This window comes from Canis lupus, chromosome 20 (assembly GCF_011100685.1).
Source record: "Canis lupus familiaris isolate Mischka breed German Shepherd chromosome 20, alternate assembly UU_Cfam_GSD_1.0, whole genome shotgun sequence".
In the NCBI taxonomy this organism is placed as follows: domain Eukaryota; kingdom Metazoa; phylum Chordata; class Mammalia; order Carnivora; family Canidae; genus Canis; species Canis lupus.
In genome coordinates, this window is record NC_049241.1 from 42,311,213 (window position 1) to 42,331,600 (window position 20,388).

At 60.2% G+C, this 20,388-nt stretch overlaps 1 protein-coding gene across 1 annotated transcript; it reads right to left on the reverse strand.

The window, feature by feature from the left end:
- Positions 1 to 206: 206 nt before the first annotated feature.
- PTH1R (parathyroid hormone 1 receptor) lies at positions 207 to 19,680 on the reverse strand. Its single transcript, NM_001003155.1, is given in 14 exon segments — positions 207 to 713; positions 1,230 to 1,271; positions 1,392 to 1,533; positions 1,951 to 2,045; positions 2,285 to 2,351; positions 2,675 to 2,735; positions 4,312 to 4,465; positions 4,961 to 5,153; positions 5,294 to 5,388; positions 5,515 to 5,633; positions 5,733 to 5,843; positions 7,444 to 7,578; positions 9,399 to 9,501; positions 19,342 to 19,680. Coding segments are annotated over 14 exon segments (1,788 nt in total). The 5' UTR covers positions 19,417 to 19,680; the 3' UTR covers positions 207 to 317.
- Between the last annotated feature and the right edge of the window lie 708 nt (positions 19,681 to 20,388).

A 20,388-nucleotide genomic window follows, 5' to 3' on the forward strand; every position in this document is an offset into this window, starting at 1 on the left:
CCCAGGTCCTTCCTGCTGGACTGTGTGCCCCACCGACCCCTCCAACTGGCCCGTGGCCCCTGGAGGCCCTTCAGAGGTGAAATCCAAGAACTTCTCCGTGGCTTCCACCCCTCCCCTCCCGAGCCCCAGTTCAGACCACAGGAAGCTACACACCGCTTCCTTTTCCCTTTTCTTTCTTTTTTTTTTTTCTCGTTTTTTTTTTTTCCTGTTTTGTCTTCCCAGCCCCAGCCCTGAGTGGGCAACTGTCCAACCGCCTGTCTCTTGGTCCGTCTGTCGGCCCTTATGTCCACGAGTCCAACCCTGGCACAGGTCCCCGATCACATGACCGTCTCCCACTCCTCCTGCAGCAGGGCGGGAGGCCGCTCCGGCGCGGAGGCCTCCTCGTCCAGCCCCGAGCAGGAGCCGTTGAGGAACCCATCGTCCTTGGGAGCAGCCGTGGCAGGTGGTGTGGCCGGGAGGGTCGGGGCCCCTGGCTTGGTGTGGCCCGGGATCGGGGGGTGGCCGTTGGTGGTGGCGGTGGTGGTGGCGGCAGCGGCGGGCAGCAGGCGGGGGCTGAGGGGCAGGCCAAGTCCCGCGCGGGGGCCTACGTTGGTCACGCTCGTGTGAGACACCATCGGGCCGTAGCTGTAACTGCTGCTCCCACTTCGGGCCTTGCGCTTGAAGTCCAGGGCCAGTGTCCAGCGGCTCCAGGATTTCTTGATCTCGGCCTGTACCTGCGAGGGCCGGGGGAGGGCGGACCATCAGGTTGGCAGCTAACCCCTCCTCCTGCCATGTGTGCCCCCAGCCCCGGCCGTGCCCTTGTCCCTGCCCCTACGCTCAGCCCCGAATGGAACCAGAGGTGTGGGGTGTTCCTGGAAAATCCCAAGGCCAAGTAAAATCCCTGCATCCTCAGAAGTGGTGCCTGGCTGCAGGCAACAGACACACCCAGAAGCTACAAGGCTCCAATGGCCCCGGGTGGCTGAGTCCTTCAATTTGAATTACGGGGAATTCAGCCCTGGGGTTGGGAAGACACTGCCCCTGCCAGAGATTGAGGAGCCGGCAAATCCTAGCTCATCCTGAGCCTGAATCATCTGGAAAGACTCTCTGCCTTCAGAATGTCCTTGGGGATGTCTTGGAGGAACAGAGGAATTGGGTGGAAGAATGGAGGAATAAGACTTGGGGGACCCCTGGCACTTCTGTGTCCTCCTTGCCTGGCCCCAGCGCTGCCCCCCACCTGCCACCCTGCTTACCTCGCCATTGCAGAAACAGTATATGATGGCGACAAAAAATCCCTGTGGAAAGACGTGAGTGGGGTCAGGGCCCAGAGGCCGCATCTGGAGAGCATGGGAGTGGCCGCCCCTGCCCTGCGCCCCCTTCCCGCCCTCAGCCAGGCCTTGGCCAGGGCTGCGCACCTGGAAGGAGTTGAAGAGCATCTCGTAGTGCATCTGGACTTGCCAGAGCGTCCCTGAGACCTCGGTGTACGGCGTGGCCATGAAGACGATGTAGTGGACGCCAAAGAGCGGCATGAGCACCAGTGTGGATTTGAGCAGCTTCCTGGGCCAGCAGGGCAGGCGGCTCAGGGACAAGCCACTTCCCCTGGGTAGTCACTGTGCCACCTGCACCTGCCAGCCCCAAGCTCTAGGCGCCTAGAGTTTCAGCTGAGCCACCGCCCTCTCAAAGCCACCCACTGCCCACCTGTCCCTGTACTCCCTACAATCAGCTTTTTGAGGGGAGGTCTGGGTTTGTCCCTGCCCCCTGCCCCCTCGCAGACCCCGCTCTAGGGCAGGGCCTAGCACTTAATGGCTTAGGTTGGCTCTGGGATGGCCCCAGAGAAATCCCATTACTGCTCAGGGTGGGGCCAGCCAGGGAGTCAGGAGCTGAGTCCTTCCCATGACACAGGCTCATTCCTGGGGCCTCTGTCTTTGTTTTCCTACGGGGCACTGGGGCGTGATGCCCCCGGGCACAGCTCACCGGTACTGCTGCCGCGTGTCACACCGGCCGGCATTGGTCTCCCGCAGCTTGGTGGCGAGCACCCGGACGATGTTGATGAACAAGATGAAGTTGAGCTGTGGAAGTGAGGCAGGGCTGCATCTCGAGCTGCGCCCTGGCAGGGTGGGGGCGAGCGCCCTGGGGCCCATGGCCCTGCCAAGACGCTGCTCTGCGCTGCTGCTGCGTCTCCAAGAGGACCCTTGTCTTCCCCAGCTGGGCCAGGACGGGGATCGGGTGCTTCTCAGGCCTGTGGCTCCAGCCCTGGCGGCGCCTGTAGCACACGCCCCCACCCGGCCCCATTGCCAGCCCCGCTCACCACAATAGAGGCCAGGATGGGCACCTGGATGATCCACTTCTTGTTCCCGGAGCTCAAGTCCCAGCACCTGGGGGAGGCCGAGGCATCAGCTCCCACCCCTGTTCCCACCCTGCGCCCCCCCCACAGAGTGGCCCCAGAGTGGTCTGCTCTGCAGGCAGCTGTTAGGGACAAAGGACAGGGCGCTGTTGGGTATGGCGGAGCCTGAGGCTGCCCTCAGACACTTCTTTTGAAGCAGCCTCTTGTGACCCTGAGAGAGGACCCGGCTCAAAGCCAGACAGAAAACGGTAGCGGGGCCCACTCAGGGCCAGGGTACAGGGAGCCCCCTCACACACTGCACAGACCAAGGGGGTGCCGGGGGGTATCCCGGGCCCCTTCTCCACCTGGACCTACCCGGTGTTGGCCAGGGTGGCTCTCACGCTGACCCACACAGCCACGAAGACGGCGGGCAGACCTGTGGGCACATAGGGACGGTGCGTGAGGGACCGTGGGCACTGCCCACCGCGTCTCTCCCCTCGGCACACCCTGCCTGGCCCATTCCTCTCATCCTCCATGACCCCCCTCACCCTGGGCCCACGGGCGCCTGGTGATGGAGCCACACGCTGACATGTGCTGCTCTGCCTCCCCAACAGCCTCCTCCTAGGACTCTAGCACTCAGGACCCAGTTCAGCCCTCTGCCCTCATCTTGGCTCTGCATCTCCTACCCACACATGCAGACCTGTCTGGTGCGTGGCAAAATAGGGCTTTGCTAACTTCCCCATGCCCAGACCATTCCCTCCTTGCTTTTAGGCTCTGGGCTGAGAGTCCCTGGGGGGAAGGGGCCTAGTACCAGCAGTTTTCTGTCCCAGCACCGCCGTGCCCCCAACACACACACTCAGTTTGAAAGGTCCTAGCCACCTCCTCCCCCCCAGGGATGAGGCTGGATGGAGTGACAGCTGTCATCCAGGCTGAGTAAAGGCCACAGGGGAACCCTGGTGTTCCCAGGCCTGAGTCAGCTCAGATGGCACATGTACGGTACCTCTGAATGAGCCCAGACTCTAGACAGGAGCCCGGGTTCCCGCCCTCCACCCCCTCACACTTCATTCTAGGTCAGGTGCACCCTTGGGAGGGGCAGGGTGTGACCTGGGTTTACGGTGGGCAAAAGGGCTGTGACATTCTTGTGTCCCTCAGTTCTGTATGCTCGCAGTCTGTGTGTTTCCTGCTCAACCCTGACACCCTCTAGCCCCAGAGCCCAGGTCAGTTTCAGGGACCAGAGCCCCAACTCTGGGGCTTGCCGTGGCTAAAGTCAAGGTCAGAGTATGTGCCAAGGGGCTGTGGCTGTTGACCTGAGAGCTTCTGGGTGCCGAGTGCAGGGAGGGCTTCAGCCACCGGGCCTACCCCTCTGCAGTCTGGCCAGTTGCCCCGGAGCCCAGCCAAGCTCTGGTGCTGCCAACAATAATGGACAATTATCAGTAACTCAATCCCAGAGCCCATGGGGGAGGAGTGCCGAGCCCCAGCAGCCCATTCGGCAGAGGGGCTGCCGAAGCCCCAGATGAGGCCAAGAGTCCGGTCTGGGGCTCTGGGTCATGGATCCCACAGGCAAGGTGGCAGTGGTGTGGACAGCTCCACGTGGTGTGGAGATTGGTAGGGAAACAGTGCTTGGGGTGGAGGGAGCATTCCAGATCTCAACTCCAGCCCCAGGATGGCCTCTGACCCACCATCCCACTCTGATGCTGAGCTGAATCTTGGCCTGAGAGCACCCCCTCCCTCTCCTGGGTTTAAGCCTCCACGCCAGGTGAATCTGCCTCCAGGTGAGCCCCAACCCCAGGCTGAGCACCCACTCCAGATACACCCAGACCTCTGGCCAAGGCCTGTTGCCTGAACCTGGGATGGGGTTAGAGTCAGAGAAGGGGTGGGCAGACCACACACTGGCGGCTCCAGGTCCAGGCCGGGATATGCTGTGTGGACACCTCACTCTTAGTGGCCCCTTTGACCCTGCTGCCTGTGGTCCCACCCTTGCCTGTGCCACGCTGCCCGCCGCGCCTGCATACCCCAGCCGAAGACCGTGAAGCCCCACAGGTACTTCTTCTCTGAGAAGAAGGCCATGAAGATGAGACTATGCAGGTACAGCCCCTCCACCAGAATCCAGTAGTAGTTGGTGGCCAGGAAATAAAGGAAGAAGGTCACAGCTACCCTGCAGCCCGCCTAGGAGAGCAGCTGATGTTAGCCAGAGGGCCGGCCTGCATCTGGGGAAGTCGGCGATGGGCTAGGGGATGAGCTCGGACAAGTGGTGCTGGCTGACGAAGGGCCAGGCTCTGGTCAAGGGCCAGGGCAAGGGCGCAGCTGAGGAGCAGGGGGCGGGGGTGGGGGAGGATGTTGCCAGGGGCAGGAGGGCACTCAGGACAGGGGCAGGGGCCAAGGTGAAGAGGTGGGGTGGCTGTGGGGTGCTGGGCAGAGGCGGGAGGGTTGATGAAAGGGGCGGGAGGGGGACAATCACAGAGTCCTTGGCCGAACGGGCGGGCGGGCAGCAGGGCTGAGGCTGGGCTAGGGACACGGTGGGGTGTGGGGTGGCTGTGAGCAGGCCCACGACGATGACGATGACGGTGACGCCCGACCCGCGGAAGCAGGAGGCTGGGTGGGGGGGTGCAGAGCTGGAGGTGCCTGGGCCGCGGCCGGGGGGGCGGGGGGGGGGGCACTCACGTAGCCGGCGGCGGCGGTGGGCGGCGGGGGTGCCTGGGCGATGGCGCGCAGCTCTTCCTCCGTGAGGCGCTCGGCCTCGTCGAGCGTGGCGCCCGAGTAGAGCACCGCGTCCTTGACGAAGATGCTCACGGCGCGAAGCATGAAGGACAGGAACAGGTGCATGTGGATGTAGTTGCGTGTGCAGTGCAGCCGCCTGCGGGGCGCGACAACACCGTGGGTGGGGGCCCCGGGACACGCGGGGGGCTCCCGGGGAGCCAGGCTGTGTGTGGGGGGAGGGGGGAGGGGGGTGCGCAGAGGGAAGGTGCTACCCCGGCCCGCCCCGGCCCCGCCCACCTGAAGTAGGCCAGGATGAGCACGGCCACGGTGAGGGAGGCCAGCGACACGGAGTAGCCCACGGTGTAGATCATGCCCAGGCGGTCAAACACCTCCTGTGCGCGTGGGGAACACACAGTCAGCGCCCCGGGACTCAAGGTTCGCTCAGGAGTCACCAAAGGGGTGGAGGTGGCCTTATCCAGATCACCCCCTGATGGGGTGGGGAAAGGGAAAACTCGCACCCGTTCACGAGTCTCGTTGGTCAGGAACTTGACACACTCGCTGTAGTTGGCCCACGTCCGGTTGTGTCCAGGCACCAGCTCCCAGCTGCCATTGCGGTCACAGCGACGGTAGGCATGGCCTGCAGGTCCACGGGGAGGGTGAGCGTATGCAGAGAGGTCTGGGGCCCTGAGCTCCCAGTCTCTCCCTGTGGTCCCTGCCCTACTCCAGCCGGCCTTACCTTTGTGATTGAAGTCATAAATGTAGTCGGGACAGGGCACAGCCACCACCTCACCTGGTGCCCCCAGCGGCCAGCAAAGGATGTGGTCCCACTCGGGCAGGCAGGGGCGCCCTGTGCCCACAGAGACAGACAGACAGGGTGGGGGACACCAGTCAAGTCCATGGTTAGTGACCCAGAAGAATGAACACACCTGTGGTCGCTGGCTCCCTCAGGGACAGGTGTGCCCCAGGACTGGAGAACTCAGGCCTGGAGCGTTCTGGAGAGAATGCATTGAGCCTTACTACCTACTGTGTCCTACATAGAATTGAATCCCTGGCCTCATAGAATTCAGCCCTACAGCCCCTGCGTGCGGGTACTGGCACTGGCCCTATTTCCTAGATTGGCTGGTGGAGACCAAGAGAGGCAAGTATAGCTTAGGGCCCTGCCCTCCTCAGGTACTCAGCCCCTGGCCAGGCCTGTCTCTTTTTCCTCTGCTTTTGGTCCCACCTCCAGGTGTCTCTGGAGAAGGGCAAGCGCCCAGACTAACTCCCTTAGTTGAAAGTGTTTTCCGTGGGACCCCTGTCCAGAAACCATGGACGGGAGGCAGGAGGTCTAGCTGTGCCAGCTGGACTCCCAAACAGCTGCTGACCTCATGCATGTGTCCACCCTCTTTGCGTTCCAGTTTCTTCACTGGGTAGCTGGGATTGACCATATCAGCCTGTGCTTCCACCACCATCCCAGACCACCCTAAGCACCTGCTATAAGACTCCAATGATCATTTGTAGAGGGAGGTATACTCCCCCAAATCCACGTGCTAATTGCATTTGAGACAGGATAACATATCCTACTTTGGGGTTCCAGCCTCACAGCAGAGATACTAAGTGACCTTGGAGGGTCCCCAGCCTCTGAATCTTCCACTTTCTTCCCCCCTAGTTCTCTTCTTTCCCCCTGCAGGGCTCCAACCACAGGACTCTCCAGCCATCCTGGAAGGCTGCCTTGATGGCTGGACCCACCCCAGCTTGGTGAAAGGCTCTCTGTCCTGGGCACCATATTCCCAGCCCCGCCTGGCCAGGCCCACAATTCCCTCTGGTCCCTGGGGAGCCACAGGGTGACCACAGCCTCCCAGATGTGGCCCATCTGGAATCTGCTGCCCACCCAGCCGGTTCAAACCGGCCCTGTGGCTGCAGCCTGGGCTCTGAGTTTGTCTCTCCTTACCTTCCTGAGGGACAACACAGTCCTGCATCTCCCTCCCTCTCTTCTTCCTCCTCTGCCCACTGTCTCAGGCCCCGCTGCTCCCAGCCACCCTCCTCTCCTGCTCTGTGTCTATGACCCACCACTCTATGTGTTTTGGTGTGCCCTCTTCTGACACACTGGGTCCCAGTCTCAGTTTACGCCTCCTGGTACCCTCTCTGCCTCGGTCTTTGCATCTCTCCCTGCTCCTCTGTCTCCCAGGTTCTCTGTCATCTCTCTCCACAGGAGGGGCCACAGCCCGGGGTCCCCCACCCCGGGGTAGTGCGGAGCAAGTTCTCTGCCCAAATCTCCCAGTGGTCCAGCCCCCTCTGCATGATCCCTCCTGGGCTCTGTGTCCTCCCAGCTCCTCCCCTGCTTTCCTGGGGAGCGGGCCACAGCCTATGCCTTTCCACAAGAGCTCAAGAGCATGAGCTCACCGAAAGGGGATAGAGCCGTGGGGTGGGCGGGTCTCAGCCAGTCTCGGATGGACACACAAACATACCTCGGTGCCTGCTGCCAGTGGGCACCTCCTTGTCCTCCTCGGACTCAGGGTAGAGCTTCCCAGATGCCTTCTCTTTCTTAGGCTTCCCTGATGTGGATGCAGAAGCCCATCCTTTGTCTGATTCCATTATGTCAGCTGGAGAAATCAGAGCAGTCATGGCTGTCAACGAACTGTGCTATGGCAGGGGACCCAGGGGACCTTCCTGCCTTAGAGGGATCCCCTTTGTACAGTGGGGTTGATCCCTGCCCTGCTGACAGCCCAGGCTGTTGGGAGAGCTAGGTAAGAGGTGAGAGAGTGCTTTACAAACTGTAGAGCACTCGCCAGGTGCAGAAGTAAGCAGAGAGCATGGAGACTGTCAACAGGAGGTTCAAACGGGAGAGAACACCATGTGGGTGTGGGATCAACTAGTGGGTTGAGCAGTAAGTGTGGATAAGACTTGGGCAGAGGTCCTGTCCTCCCACCCAGGAGCGGGAGCCAGAGCCTGTGCAGGAGGACAAGACTCCCACCAGGGGGCGCAGGACAAAAGTGGACAGTAGGGGTGATGTCCGTGGAGGTTAAACAGTGAAAATGAAGGCTGGCTGGAGCACGGTGCAGCTCAGGAAGCTGGCGGTGTGGACGCCATGAGCAAGAGTGTGCAGCTGTCAAGGGTGTTCAGGCACCTGCTCCTGCTGCTCCAGGTCTCTACCTCGCTGCAAAGTCTCCCTCATTATCTGACCTGTGTCCCTGCAGTTACCTGGACCCTCCCAGGTCAGGGTTTGTGGCAGCAGTGCGAAGCTGAGTGCAGACCCCCAGACTGGGATGGAGTGGCTGTGCCCGTTATCCTGCCTGACCCTGGAGCATTAGTGGGGGGGGGGGGCAGCAGGATGAAGCGGAGCAGGAGGAGAGGAGCTCCATCAGGATGAGGCACCATGGCGGGGAAGGTGCCCCTGGGCTTCAACTGGGAAAAGCACTAGGACCCAGAGTGGGGGGTGGGCATCTGATCCCCAGACCCTGATGTGATTGGGGCAGGGGACCAAAGAGCCACCAGAGGAGCCAGTATGGACAGGGCTGGGACTGCACAGACCATGTGAATCCCTGTGACTGTGAGCAAAGCCCACATGCGACAGTGTGTGTCACTGTGTGGGCTTCAGTCCCTAGCAGTGTAGGGGCCAGCTCCAGACAGGAAACGGTTCTCCTCGGCCAGTCAGGGGGGTCTGGGCCTCTTCCAGGTTGATGAGATTAATCAGACAGGCAGCAGAGGCCTGAATGCCTACTAATGAGCTCCCAGCAACGCTTTCCAGGAAGTGGACTCAGGGAAGAGATTAGCTGGAGATGAGGCAGGAACTGGGAAGCCAGGTGAGTGCCCCTCCCACCTCGACCTTGGCAGGGGTCCCTGAAGATACGGTGCTGGTGTGCAGAAGCCCCGCCGACCCCATGTCAAACCCCCTCTCCTGGACAGAGACCATGATTCACAGTCATAGATACCCATCCCTACCCTCTATCCTTCTCCCCATCCAGTCCCGTGGACCCTTGATTCTCCTGACCCTGGACACCTTAGCCTTGTCCTCTGACCAGGTGGCCTTCAAAGATCTACTTATTCTTGTGGACCTGCCTTGGATACCTCCTCCTCCAGGAAGCTGTCCCAGTGCACCCCAGTGGGGTTTGGCAACCTACTCTGCTCCTGATCCTGGGGTGCCCTGCCAGGGCTAAGCCTGTTAGGGATGATTTAGGCTGTGGCTGCCTTCCTACTGCCCTAATCCCACCCGAAGGCTCTGCATTTCAGCCTGCTGACTTTGATCACAACTGACCCACCTTGCTTGGGCCTGACCCTCCCTTTAACTGGAAGCCCTCTCCCCTGCTGCCCCTTGGTTCTGCATCCTAGGCTCTCACCTGCCTTCGGCTCCTCCCCTGCTTCTCCTGACCTCGCCCCCAGACCCTCTTTTTTTTGGCCGCGCCCCACGGGACTCCGCCCCCACCTGGCCTCTGCAGGACTTCTTTGAGCCGCTTCTGGCACTGGGCCTGGGCGCGGTGCAGCAGGAAGATCTGCTCCTCTTTGGTCATGACGTCATCTGCATCCACCTACCAAGTTGAACGTCAGACTGCAGGCAGGACTTCCCAACCCAGTAGCAGGTCCCACAATCATCCCAACCTCTCTGAGGCAGTCCCGCCTTTCCAAAGACCCTGAGTCTAGAATTTGGGAACTCTGCCTTATGTAGCTCCCACTTTACCGATGGGAAGCTTTGGCTCTGACGGATAAAAGAGGGAGGGGGGATGTCCCCTGCCTGCTCGCTAGTAACCCTGTGGGCTGCAGCCACTGATACTCTCGGTCCAGTCTGTTCCCCAAGGGTACAGGGAAAGGGATTGGAATGTCCCAGGATGTATCCTCACAAGATCCTGTCTGTGGGGGACCTAGTGGGGAGAGGGGGTGGATAAGGAGTGGTGAACTCTGGGGATATAAACCAGGCCTGGATTCTTTCAAGCCCTGGTGCCCTGGGGGACCTTGGGAGTCACCAATTTCCATCCTGGCCCTCACCCCAGTCAGTGCTTTCCCCAGTGAATGGTGAGTGCCTCAGCTGCTCCCACCCTCGAGATCTCAAGAGCCAGAGGTCAGAGGAACTGCTGGCAAGTGGTCCGGTTGGGCGGGCACTCCTGTGCGGGCTGTGAGCGAGAGTCACCCGCAGCCCACTGCTTATCTGGAAGGCCCTTTAGCCCAGCAGACCCCGAGCTCTGACGACGCCAGCGGGCCTTTGCTTCCTCCCCTTCCTTCCGACCTGCACACCCTGGGCACTGGCTGCCACCCACTGGGCTACTTGGCATCATTTTGAGGAAGAGAACCAGAAGGTCATGGGCATCTGGGGGCTGAACCTGTGTTCCTCTTAGGGTTCCAAGAAGGTCAGAGCAAAGGCAGCATGCTGCCCTGGGGACTGCTCCGGGCGACCAAGCCTAGCACTTCCACGAGTGCGACCCACAGAGTTAGTAGGCGGCTCGCGGCCCCGCCCGCTCAAGTCTGACGCGTCCGTCCCCTTAGGCCCCAGAGCAGGGCTGTGCGCCCCGACCCCGCAGGGCGGAACCTGGCCCCTCGGCCCCGCAGCAGGCAGAGCTGCCGCCCCTGCCCCTCGGACGCCCCAGGGCCCCTGCGAGCGCAGAGCCAGGGGGCGGCGCGCTGGGGAAGGGGCGGCGGCCGGCGGCCGGGGCGGGGAGCTGGCTGCAGGGTGCGGTTCGTGGGCCGCGTCTCTCGGCGGCAGCTGCACGGGCTCCAGGGCCAGGGAGTCTCCCGTGGGCTCGGCCCGGCTCGGGGGCCGCTGCTTTCACTTGGCGGCGGCGCGTGCGCGTGTGTGCGCGTGTGTGCGCGTGTGTGCGCGTGTGTTCCGCTCCCGGCCGTGCGCTCGAGCGCGAGCAGCCAGCGGCGAGCCCCGGCCCGGCCCCGGCCCCGTGCGCTCTGCGTGGGCACCGACCCGCAGGCACACCCGGGGCGCGAGCCTCGGGGGCTGGGGACACGCGTGTGAACAGCGGGCGTCTGTCGGGCGTCTGTGCTTCCTCTGTCGGCGGGAGCCTGCGACCTCAGCAGGGCCCCTGCCATGCCCCCCGCCCCCACCCCAGCCCAGGAAGGGCCAGCACATTCCGACGTGCTCCCTCCCCTCCCGGCTCTGCAGCCTCCCCGCCCCGCCCCGCCCCGCCCAGCGCCGCCGACGGGGGCAGAAGCGGCCTCGCAGGGGGCGGCTTGAGGCAGGACGACCTGCCCGAGTCCAGAGGATCCAAGACTGACCTCAAGTTTTCTCTGTGCGTCTGGCATTGGGGCTCCCTGCGTGGCTGCCCCGCTCACCCCAACCCATTATCGCACCCTTTCGCTACTGTTGCCATCATTACAACTAGTACCTCCATCAAGAGCCGCCACCACCTTCACCAATGACACCAACACGACCGTCACCATCCCCCATCACCACCACCACGAGCACCATCCCAACTGAGATGAGGACCTCATTACCATCACCACCACCGGCCCTACTCCCACCATGACCAACACCGCCACCACCAGGATCACCACCACCTGCGTCACCACTATCACCATCACCACTGAAGGGGACATTAGCACCATCACTGCCATCACCATTATTGCCCCCAGCCCCATAAGCACTGTCGGTACCGCCTCTGCCCCCGTCTTACCCTTACTCCCTCACCACACCCCCGCCCCCACCTTCTGCCCACCTCCCTCTCTCTCAAGACAGATACCGCGCTGTATTTCTTCTAGCTAATGGAAAGCTCCCGAGTGGCTGAGGTATCCACCAGTCCCCAAAGGCTGACACACCAGCCCTCCCAACGGACAGACTAGCCTGCTGATGTGACGGAGGGCTGGCTGACATGGGTGGAAAACTGCCCATTTGGCAGACTGACTGACAGGTGTGCTAGCTGGGCCACGGCCAGGGACTAACACGTGCTCTGCTCAGCCCCCACCTACTGCTGTTGGCTTTTCCCTCTCTGTGGCCAAGAGGCATCCCCTCGTCTCTGGAGTCTGGTTTCCATGGTGGGGCTGGGAATGCCTGGGAGAAAGGAAGGCATGTGTCTCCAGCACCCCATGGCCCTCAAACTCCTCCATTCATCCACAGGGATGGTGCCCCCACCCTGGACTCCCTGAACTTATAGGCCCCATTTCTCTGACTGCCACTGCAGCAAGAGGAATCCAAGCCAGAGTCAAGGAAGCAGTAACCCAAGGCAAGGAAGGCAGTTCCACACCAAGTTCACTTCACTTGCCTTGAGTGCAGCTCCCCCGCCTGCAACACCCTCGTTTGCCCCTCCCTCCAGCTGCACCCTCTCCTCACCCAAGGAGATTCTGCTGGCCAGCACAGGAGCTTGAATCGCACCTCCACCACTGACTGGCTCTGTGTCTAGGAAAGTTGGTTAACCCCTGTGATCAGAAAGATGATAGGGCTGTTGGTGAGGATTCAGTGCGGTACTGCGTGGAGAGCCTGGGTGTGGGTGGGGTCGGGGGAAAACTGGTTGCTCTAATTGCTCCCATTAGCAGCAGCAGCAGCACCAAATCATGGCTCTCCCACTCTGGTTACGGGCACCCCTGCTGCTAGGCATTGAGGGTGGCCCCAGGCTGGGGACATAGAGTGGCAGGGGGAGATTGGGTACATGAATAAGTCTAGGGGGCTACAGTGAGGGGTGGATGGGAGGTGGGACTCCAGGAGGGTGAGGAGCAGGGAATACAGGAAGGCCCACTGGGTGATGTGGTGTGTGATGAGCTTTTGGGGTGATCCAGCCTGGACTCACAGTAAGAGCCCAGATCACTGCCAGCACTCCACCTCGCCCAGAAAGCCTGGGCTTGGTTGGGGGGCAGGCAGGAGGACCCTTCATCTGCCTCTGCCCCAACTGGAAGCTTTATGTCCTGGGGGTGGAAGGGAAAGTGCAGCTCTGATTCCCCTCCTGGCCCGGTGACTCTGTCTGCTGCTCTCTATCCCCACCTTTCCCCTCTTCCCCTTCCTTTGCAGAGTTCAGATCTTTCTGGCCCAGCTCCTGGAGTGAAGGACTCAGGGGTGCATCAGTTTAGATACATAGAGTCTGCAGATCTTGGGTTTCAGGAGCAAGAGGTGAGGGAGCCAGCGCTGGATCATGGCCAGGCATCACCCACTAACTGGCGGGGCCACCGAGCCCTGGCACCGGGTGTCCCGAATCCCCCCCTACATCCTTCTTAGGGTCTTGCGTTAGGGCTGACTTCCCCTGACTTAACCACCCTGGGGCTTGGCTTCAGTGTCCCTCGCCTTGGCACACCCCCCATGTTGAACCTCCCAACACAGAGCCTTCCTGTGTGCACAGGTGTGCACGATGTGCATTTTGTGAACATGCAGGGGGTGAGTGGGGTGATGCCCTGACCTCAGCTCTGAGCTGAGAGGAGTAGGGAGAGAGGCATCCTGGGAGCAATGAGCTGGTGTTTGTTGGGCTCCAGGCAGGGTACAGGTGGAGGCTGGAAGCCAGTCTGTTATTTACAAACATAGAAGCTGCTGTCCCAGGGAGAGAGTAGTGTGTGGTCAAGAGGCCCGGATGTGTTTCTCATTTCCTGAGTTCAGAAGCCCGGACGAAGAGAAAAGCCATCTGCTCGTTACCCCTCCCCTGGGGGGCAAGCAGCTCCTTCTACCTTGCAGGAAGCCCCACTGAGGAACGAACGGTGTGTCTGGAGTTGGGGATGGGAGTGGTGGCGGCAGTGCGGGTGGAGGTGAGGACAGGGAGGAGACAGCATCAAGGCTGGTGATGGTGATGGAGGTGTGACGGTGACAGTGGTGGTGGAGAGAGCCAGTTCCATGCCACTGACCAAATGAGGGCCACTCCTCTCAGTTTCTCTCCTTACTGCCAAATTCCACACATTTGCTGTCTGTGATCCCAGACATGCCTACATTCTCCTCCAGGCAAAACGAAGGAAGGAATACAAGGGCTACTTCTCCAGCTGCCTCCACCTCTGCCTTTGGGAAAGGGGCTTCTTCCACGGAGTGACGTCAGCCTGGAGATGCCCTCTTGGGTCATCTCATCCATCCATCCACCCTGGTTCAGCCTGGTCCCCTGGGGGAAGGTGGCTGTTGGCTTCCTGCTCTCCTCTGGAGTAAGCAAACCTGCTTGTTGGTGTCCATTCAGGCCCTCTGCCCACTGGCACCTGCCAGTGCCCCTGGAGCTTTGTCCACACCTCCTTTACCTTCTACCACAGCCCCATCTTACAAACGGGGACATCAAAGCTCAGAGTCGCAGTTAAAAAGAAGAGGGCCAGTCTGCTGGACCCTGAGGCAGCAACCCTGGACGAAGCACCCATTTCCATGGATGCCCGAGTGCGAGCCTCAGTCCCAGCTTTCCAGAGTCCTCTTGGGCTGTGTCTTCTGCTGCATCAAGCAAGTGCCTCCTAGCAGAGCCTTTGAGGCAGCCTGCACAAAGGGAATTCCGGGGTGGGGGCAGACAGGATCACATGGCCCTGGTGCTGGTGATGGCATCTGGTGCTCAGCTCTAATGGGACAGAGGACAGTTGCACCCTGGTGTTAGGAGTGAGGAGAGTGGTACCTCCAGAAAATCCAGAAGGAGAAAACCTTGGCTCGCAGGAGACCCCCTGGTGACCTCCTGGCCTTCCTGCATCTCCTCTCCAGGTTCCACTACTGGGACCTGTGCTGGCACCCATCGATGTATCCCGTGCCAGCTGGCCAGGGATTGCTCCCCGCCCCTTGCTGCCCTCTGTCTGTCCGGCTGGCCCGAGCAGGCTGGGACGGGCTCCCTGCCGGGGACACTCCTGCCCCGCCACCGCTGACAAGTGCTGACTTTTCCTCCCCCTCTCCAGGCCTTCCTGAACAGGCTGCCTGTGTTCGGGGCTGGGAGGGGCCCGGGGGGAGGCACTGTGACGCCTCTCATCCTGGCCAGCGTGGACGCCTTCAGGGCAGGCGGTGGGATGGAGCCTGGGATGGCGGAGTTGGCTGCTGGACCCAGTGGATCTTCACAGGCGGCCTCTACCTGGCCTGCGGTACCAAGGCCCAGAAGGATAGCATGGCCTAGCCTAACCGTACGCCTGGTCAGCAGAATAGGATCCCACCAGGTCTCACCTCCACGCAAGGCCGGTCCTAGAGTTGGGGTTCTTTAGGGTATAGAGGTTTCTGACATCTTTGAGAATCTGAGCGAAACTGCCCTCTCTCCCCGTCACACCGTCTTTGGCAGACAATATCAGGGGTCTGCAAAACCCCCATCCCACCCTTTCCTTTTCCTAGGGACTCACTCCCTGCAAGAGCTGCCTTCCTGATGTGGTGGCTGGACCAGGGAGTGTCCCCAGAAGGCCCACAACAGGAATCTGGGGGAGGCCGCTTGACGCCTCATTAAAACATTCCGAAGAAAACCCAAGTTCCCGGGAGGGCTCGGCCCCCCTCCTCCTGCTCTGTCCACAGGCCCTTCCCAGAGCTGGGGTGTGTGTGGGGTGTTTAAGGGCAGGTGATATAAAAAGCCTCAACAAATCAATACAAAAAAGACAAATAACCCATAGAAAGATGAGTAATGGCTCTGAACAAGCTCTTAGAAGAGGAACAATAGACCAATGCAAAGTCCAAAACTCATGGGTAATTGGCAAATTAAAAGGACAAGAGACACCATTTTTCACCTATCAGAATGGCAAAGGTGAAAATCTTCATAACTACCCTATGAGACAGAGGGAGTGGGAGAGAGACCCTCCTGGTCACTTCTGGTATTGTGCATAGAAACTGGCACAGGCTTTCTAGAGGGCAGTTTGGCCATGTCTTAAAAAAAAAAAAAAAAAAAGGAAAAGAAACGTGCATGTGCTCAGACCCAGCAATGAAGAATCTAGAAATACCCTACAGGGAAATGGTCACACAGGAACATAAGAGGGCATTTCAAGGAGCTTCCCTGCCACTGTCTGGAATCACACACGCACACACAAAAACTATGCAGAAAAGATCTAAATGTACATTTCTAGGGGCTGCTAATGAATCCTAGGTTTTGGAATACTATGCACCATTAAAATAATAGATTTATATTTACTGACAAGAAGATCTCTGAGATACACCTCTTAAGTAAAAAAAAAATGTACACAGCAGAGCCTTACCTACAGATACTACTCATTTAACAACAAGCAGAAAACCGACAGGACAAAATTCTGCTTTATACGTACACAAAAAGGTTATCTTTTGGAAATAAACAGACAAAGGTCTGGGAGGACATCCCCCACACAGACTGTTAAAAATGGTTTTCTCTCGAAGAGCACTGGGACTCGGGAGTCATCAAGAATGAATTTTGTTTAATCTGTGTTATGTGACTCTTTTATAAGAAAGAACATATTCAAGGATTAGTTCAATTAAACATAAGAAAGTACAAGCAAAAAAATAGAAGGATTTTATGAAAGAAGGAAAGAAAGAAAGGAACAGAGAAACAGAGAAAGAAAGAAAGAAAAAAGAAAGAAAAGGAGGAAAACTTTTAAAAACCCACCATAGGACACGGGGATCTCCTGTCAGCACATCCCTCACCTTGCTTTGGAGGAAGAAGCTCAGCACAGGAGTCTGAAGACCTGGGTTCAAGTCCCACCTCTGGCACAGACTCACTGCGTGAACCTCAGGACCCTTTCCCATAAAATGGGTGGGTGAATGGGACGGAATAAGAAAACATTTGTGACAGTTTCTAGCTCAGCATCAGGGGACAGTCATTGTTCAATACATGGTGGTTCCTCTGGTCTTTAAAAGATGGGCCATGGCCACACTGGCCCTAGAGCAGGCTGGGGCCTAATCCCCCAGCCACCACAGTCCCTCCTGTGCCTGACCCCGAGGTCACATCTCTATGCTCGAGGCCCATGTTGACCTGTGGCCTCTGCCATGGCAGTTTCTCCTTCACATGTATGCAAGCTCAGGGCGTCCCCAGGATGAGGCGCCCCCAAGGCTAACACCATCCCTTTGACCCCTACTCACATCTGTGGGTCCGTCCCTTCCTTCAAAATTCACTCCATTTGGCCCCCAGCACACAGTTACTATTCTCTGTAAGGACAAAATGGACCAGCTGAGTCTGGCCACAGCCCTTTCCTCCCGGTGGGATGCTTTTTGATCCCCCAGCCCCGAGGTCCCTGGAGACGGGAGCCTGCTCCCGGGGCTGGCTGGGCAGGCAGTACACAGGTCTGGCAACAGAGGCCACCAGCTGAGTTCAGTGGACTTGGTGGGCATCAGCATAGATGTGGATGGGAACGGCAGTCTCCGGGTTCAAAAGAAGAAGCTGGCAGGCTGGCAGTGTCTCGCTGGCTCCAGCTGAGCCCAGGGGGCCTACAGGGGATTGGGTGATCATTGAGCCACATCCTCCAGCCCTAAAACCAGGGAAGGCCCATGGCCTCAGTGTCCAGCCACGGATGTCCCCAAAAGGTCTCAGAGCAGATCCAGCCATGGCACCCCTCCTGCCCTGCCCTCAGACCTGCCCCAGGGCTAAGCCAGGCAAATTCTCTGCATGTGCCTCAGCTTCCCCAGAAATCAGTGTGGGGCTCTGGGCACCCATTACCCCCTTCCCATAGAGACACGGGGCTTGGCAATAGATTGGCACGTGAAAAAAGATGGTCCTACTGATTTCGTGATTCAGATTATTTTAAAAATGGGAACAGTAACAAAACCCTTTTTTCTAGGGTTGTTGGAAAGATTAAAACTAATTAATACCGTAAAGTGCTTAGGACAGTGTCTGACGAGTAGAAAGCACTAAAAAAGCATTGATTAAATGAAAAATAAGAACTAGACCTGGGTGCACATGTGCTCACAAATGCACACACACACACACGCGTGTGCACAACTATGCCCCTGCAAGTCATGTGCAGACCCACAGCTTTGGACACATGTGTTCACACACGACTCAGCCACACGCTCACCCGGATCTAGAGAACAGCCTGCCCAGAGTCCCAGCGGTCCCGCTCTGACAAACAAACGACTCTCAGCACCCTCACGTCCATCATCCTGTCTACCCCAGGGATGTGCACGCAGATTGCGGCTGGCTCGGCACACACTCTGGAAGGGACGGTGGTGGGGAAGGCACGCCTGGCCCAAGGGGGAGGGTGGGGAATTGGGTCCGGGTCCTGGCATTTATTTCTTGTAAATGGCCTTGACTTCCCCATCTATAAGTTCTCGTATGGGGTGAGGTTTCTGGCTTTGGGGAGCCAGAGTCGTGAGGGCATGGGCACCGGAGAATGGGTCTTGCCACGCTGAGGGCCCCCCTCCGCCCCCCACCCCAGGAGAAGAGAGCCTCACTTAAATCAGGGGACTCTCAGGCAAATGTTTCTCGCTAGTTTTTTGCAGAAGGTGTGGAGAATAGCCCCAGGTCCCGCGGGCCTTAGGCAGGGCTGGAGGACTCCCAGAGCTCCTGCCTTCCCGCCTAAGGTTCTTCCCGGGTAGGGAGCTGGTCAGGAGAAGGTGGCTGCCTGCCTGCCTGCCTGCCTGCTTCTCTAGAAGGCACATGCCCACCTGGGAGGTACTGGGGAGGCAGCAGGGGCCTTGGAGCCGGACACACAGGCAGACAGCCTCCTCAGCAACGGGCTAGTCCTGTGAGACAGGGCTGCTGTGGGATCCGACTACTCCCCGGGTCCCGGCCCCCCATCTCTGGCCCAGAAGGGGGAGGATGCTCCCCCCCACCCCCAGCCTCTGCCAGTCTCTCCTTTTCTCTGCTATTCTTGGTCTATCTACTCCTTCTGCTCTGGGGAGCTCTCATCTCCACCCCCTTTGTCTCTCTTCTCTCTCTCTTGCTTATTTCCCAACCTGCCTCTTCTCTCTCTCTCTGGTCTCCTCTTGGTCTCTGCTCTCAGGATGGGGGTCCCTCACTCACCAGAGTCCCCCTCCAGCATGTTTCTTCTGGAGGAGTGTCCTGTGAGGGTGGTCTCCTTCAGAGGACCTCCATCCTTCCTCTGGGCCACATCACACTCGCCTCCCTGGGCAAGAGCGTCTGCGTGTGTGCATGCGATCGCGAGAGCTGGAGGGGACCCCTAAATCCTACCCCTAACCTAGGGGATTCTGACCTCAGATCCACAGCCCTGTGTCCTGGATCGCAAACAAAACTTGCAGAAAACAGAGGCCCTGGAACAAATCTGTGGGACCCTCGATCAGGGCCAAAGCCAGGTCTACTGCTAGATCACACTGTCATCCCCGAAGGCGACACAACCAGAGCAGTGGAGCTCACAGAAGCAGAAGATAGAAGAACCCCAACCACAGAGTTCCAGACCTGGGACCCCAAACCCAAGCTTCAGCCATAAGGAGATGGGAGCCATCTGGAGCCGAGTCCAGACACCCCAGAGACAGCAGGCACCGGGGATCTGGGGTCAGAGGGGCCGTTCCTCCAAAGTTCAGATTGCCCAGGGAACCCAAGACTGTGCGCCCTGGACCCACCCAGGCACCGCAGAGCAAGCCCGCAGCCTGTCCCGAGTGCCGGCGAGGGACTTACCAGCGCGTACGCGGAGCTGAGCACCGGGCAGCAGAGCAGCAGCGCCAGGCCGGGCGCGATCCGGACGGCCCCCATCGCCACCGCCTAGGGCCCCGTCCCTCGGGGCAGCCGCCGCCGCCGGCCCTGGTGGTGGTGGTGGTGGGGTACAGAGCTGCGTCAGGCCGGGCTGCCCCGCCCACGCCCGGGCCTAGGGGACCCCGGAGGCCAGGCGGCCCGAGGCCCCGGGGCCCGGCGCGGGGCCCATGCGCCGAGGGCGAGCGAGCGAGCGAGCGCAAGGGAGAAAGAGAGGGAGGGAGGAAGGGAGGCAGCCGGGGGCCGGGCGGGCGGCGGGCGGGCGCCGAGCGCTGCGGAGCTGCCCGTCTGCCTCGGAGCGGAGAAATCACATCCATATGGCCGGGCCCCCCGCCCCCGGCCCGCCCCCCGCCCCCCCCCCCCGCGCCGCCTTTTCTTTCTTTTTTTTTCTTTTGGGGAACTGGGAGCTGTGGCTTCGCCCCACGCCCAGTGGGGGAGGGGTCGGGGGAGGGGTTGGGGTCGCGGTCTGCGGGGGGCGAACCGGGCTGTTATTTTTAGCTCGGCGGCGAGCCCCGGGCGGGGAGGGGAGGGGGCGGGGCGGGGCGGGGGGCGCGTTTCGAGTCGCTCGGGGCGTGCAGTTTAGGGACGCGATCCTAACTTTGCAACGACGCTGAGCCGTTCGGTGCTCCGGCCGCCAGCCGCGTGCCCCTTAGCCCCCCTCGGATCCCCATCGTGCCTGCGGCTGCCTCCCGAGCCCTCTCCGCATCCCGGGCCGGGGCCCCGCCCGCGCCCGCGCCCCCGCCCGCGCCCCCGCCCCCGCCCGCGCCGCCGGAGCACGCCCGCGGCCGGGACGCTCTGCCTGTCGGCCTGTCCGTCCGTCTCCAGCTCCCCCAGCCTTGGCCTCCGTTCTTGCAGCAGCCCCGAGCTCCGTGTCGGTCACTCCCTCGCTCCCTCCCTCCCTCCCCTCCCCCTTCTCTCTCTCTCTCTCTACGAAAACATTTGCAAGTTTCCAAAAAAGCCACGGAGCCGAGCGGC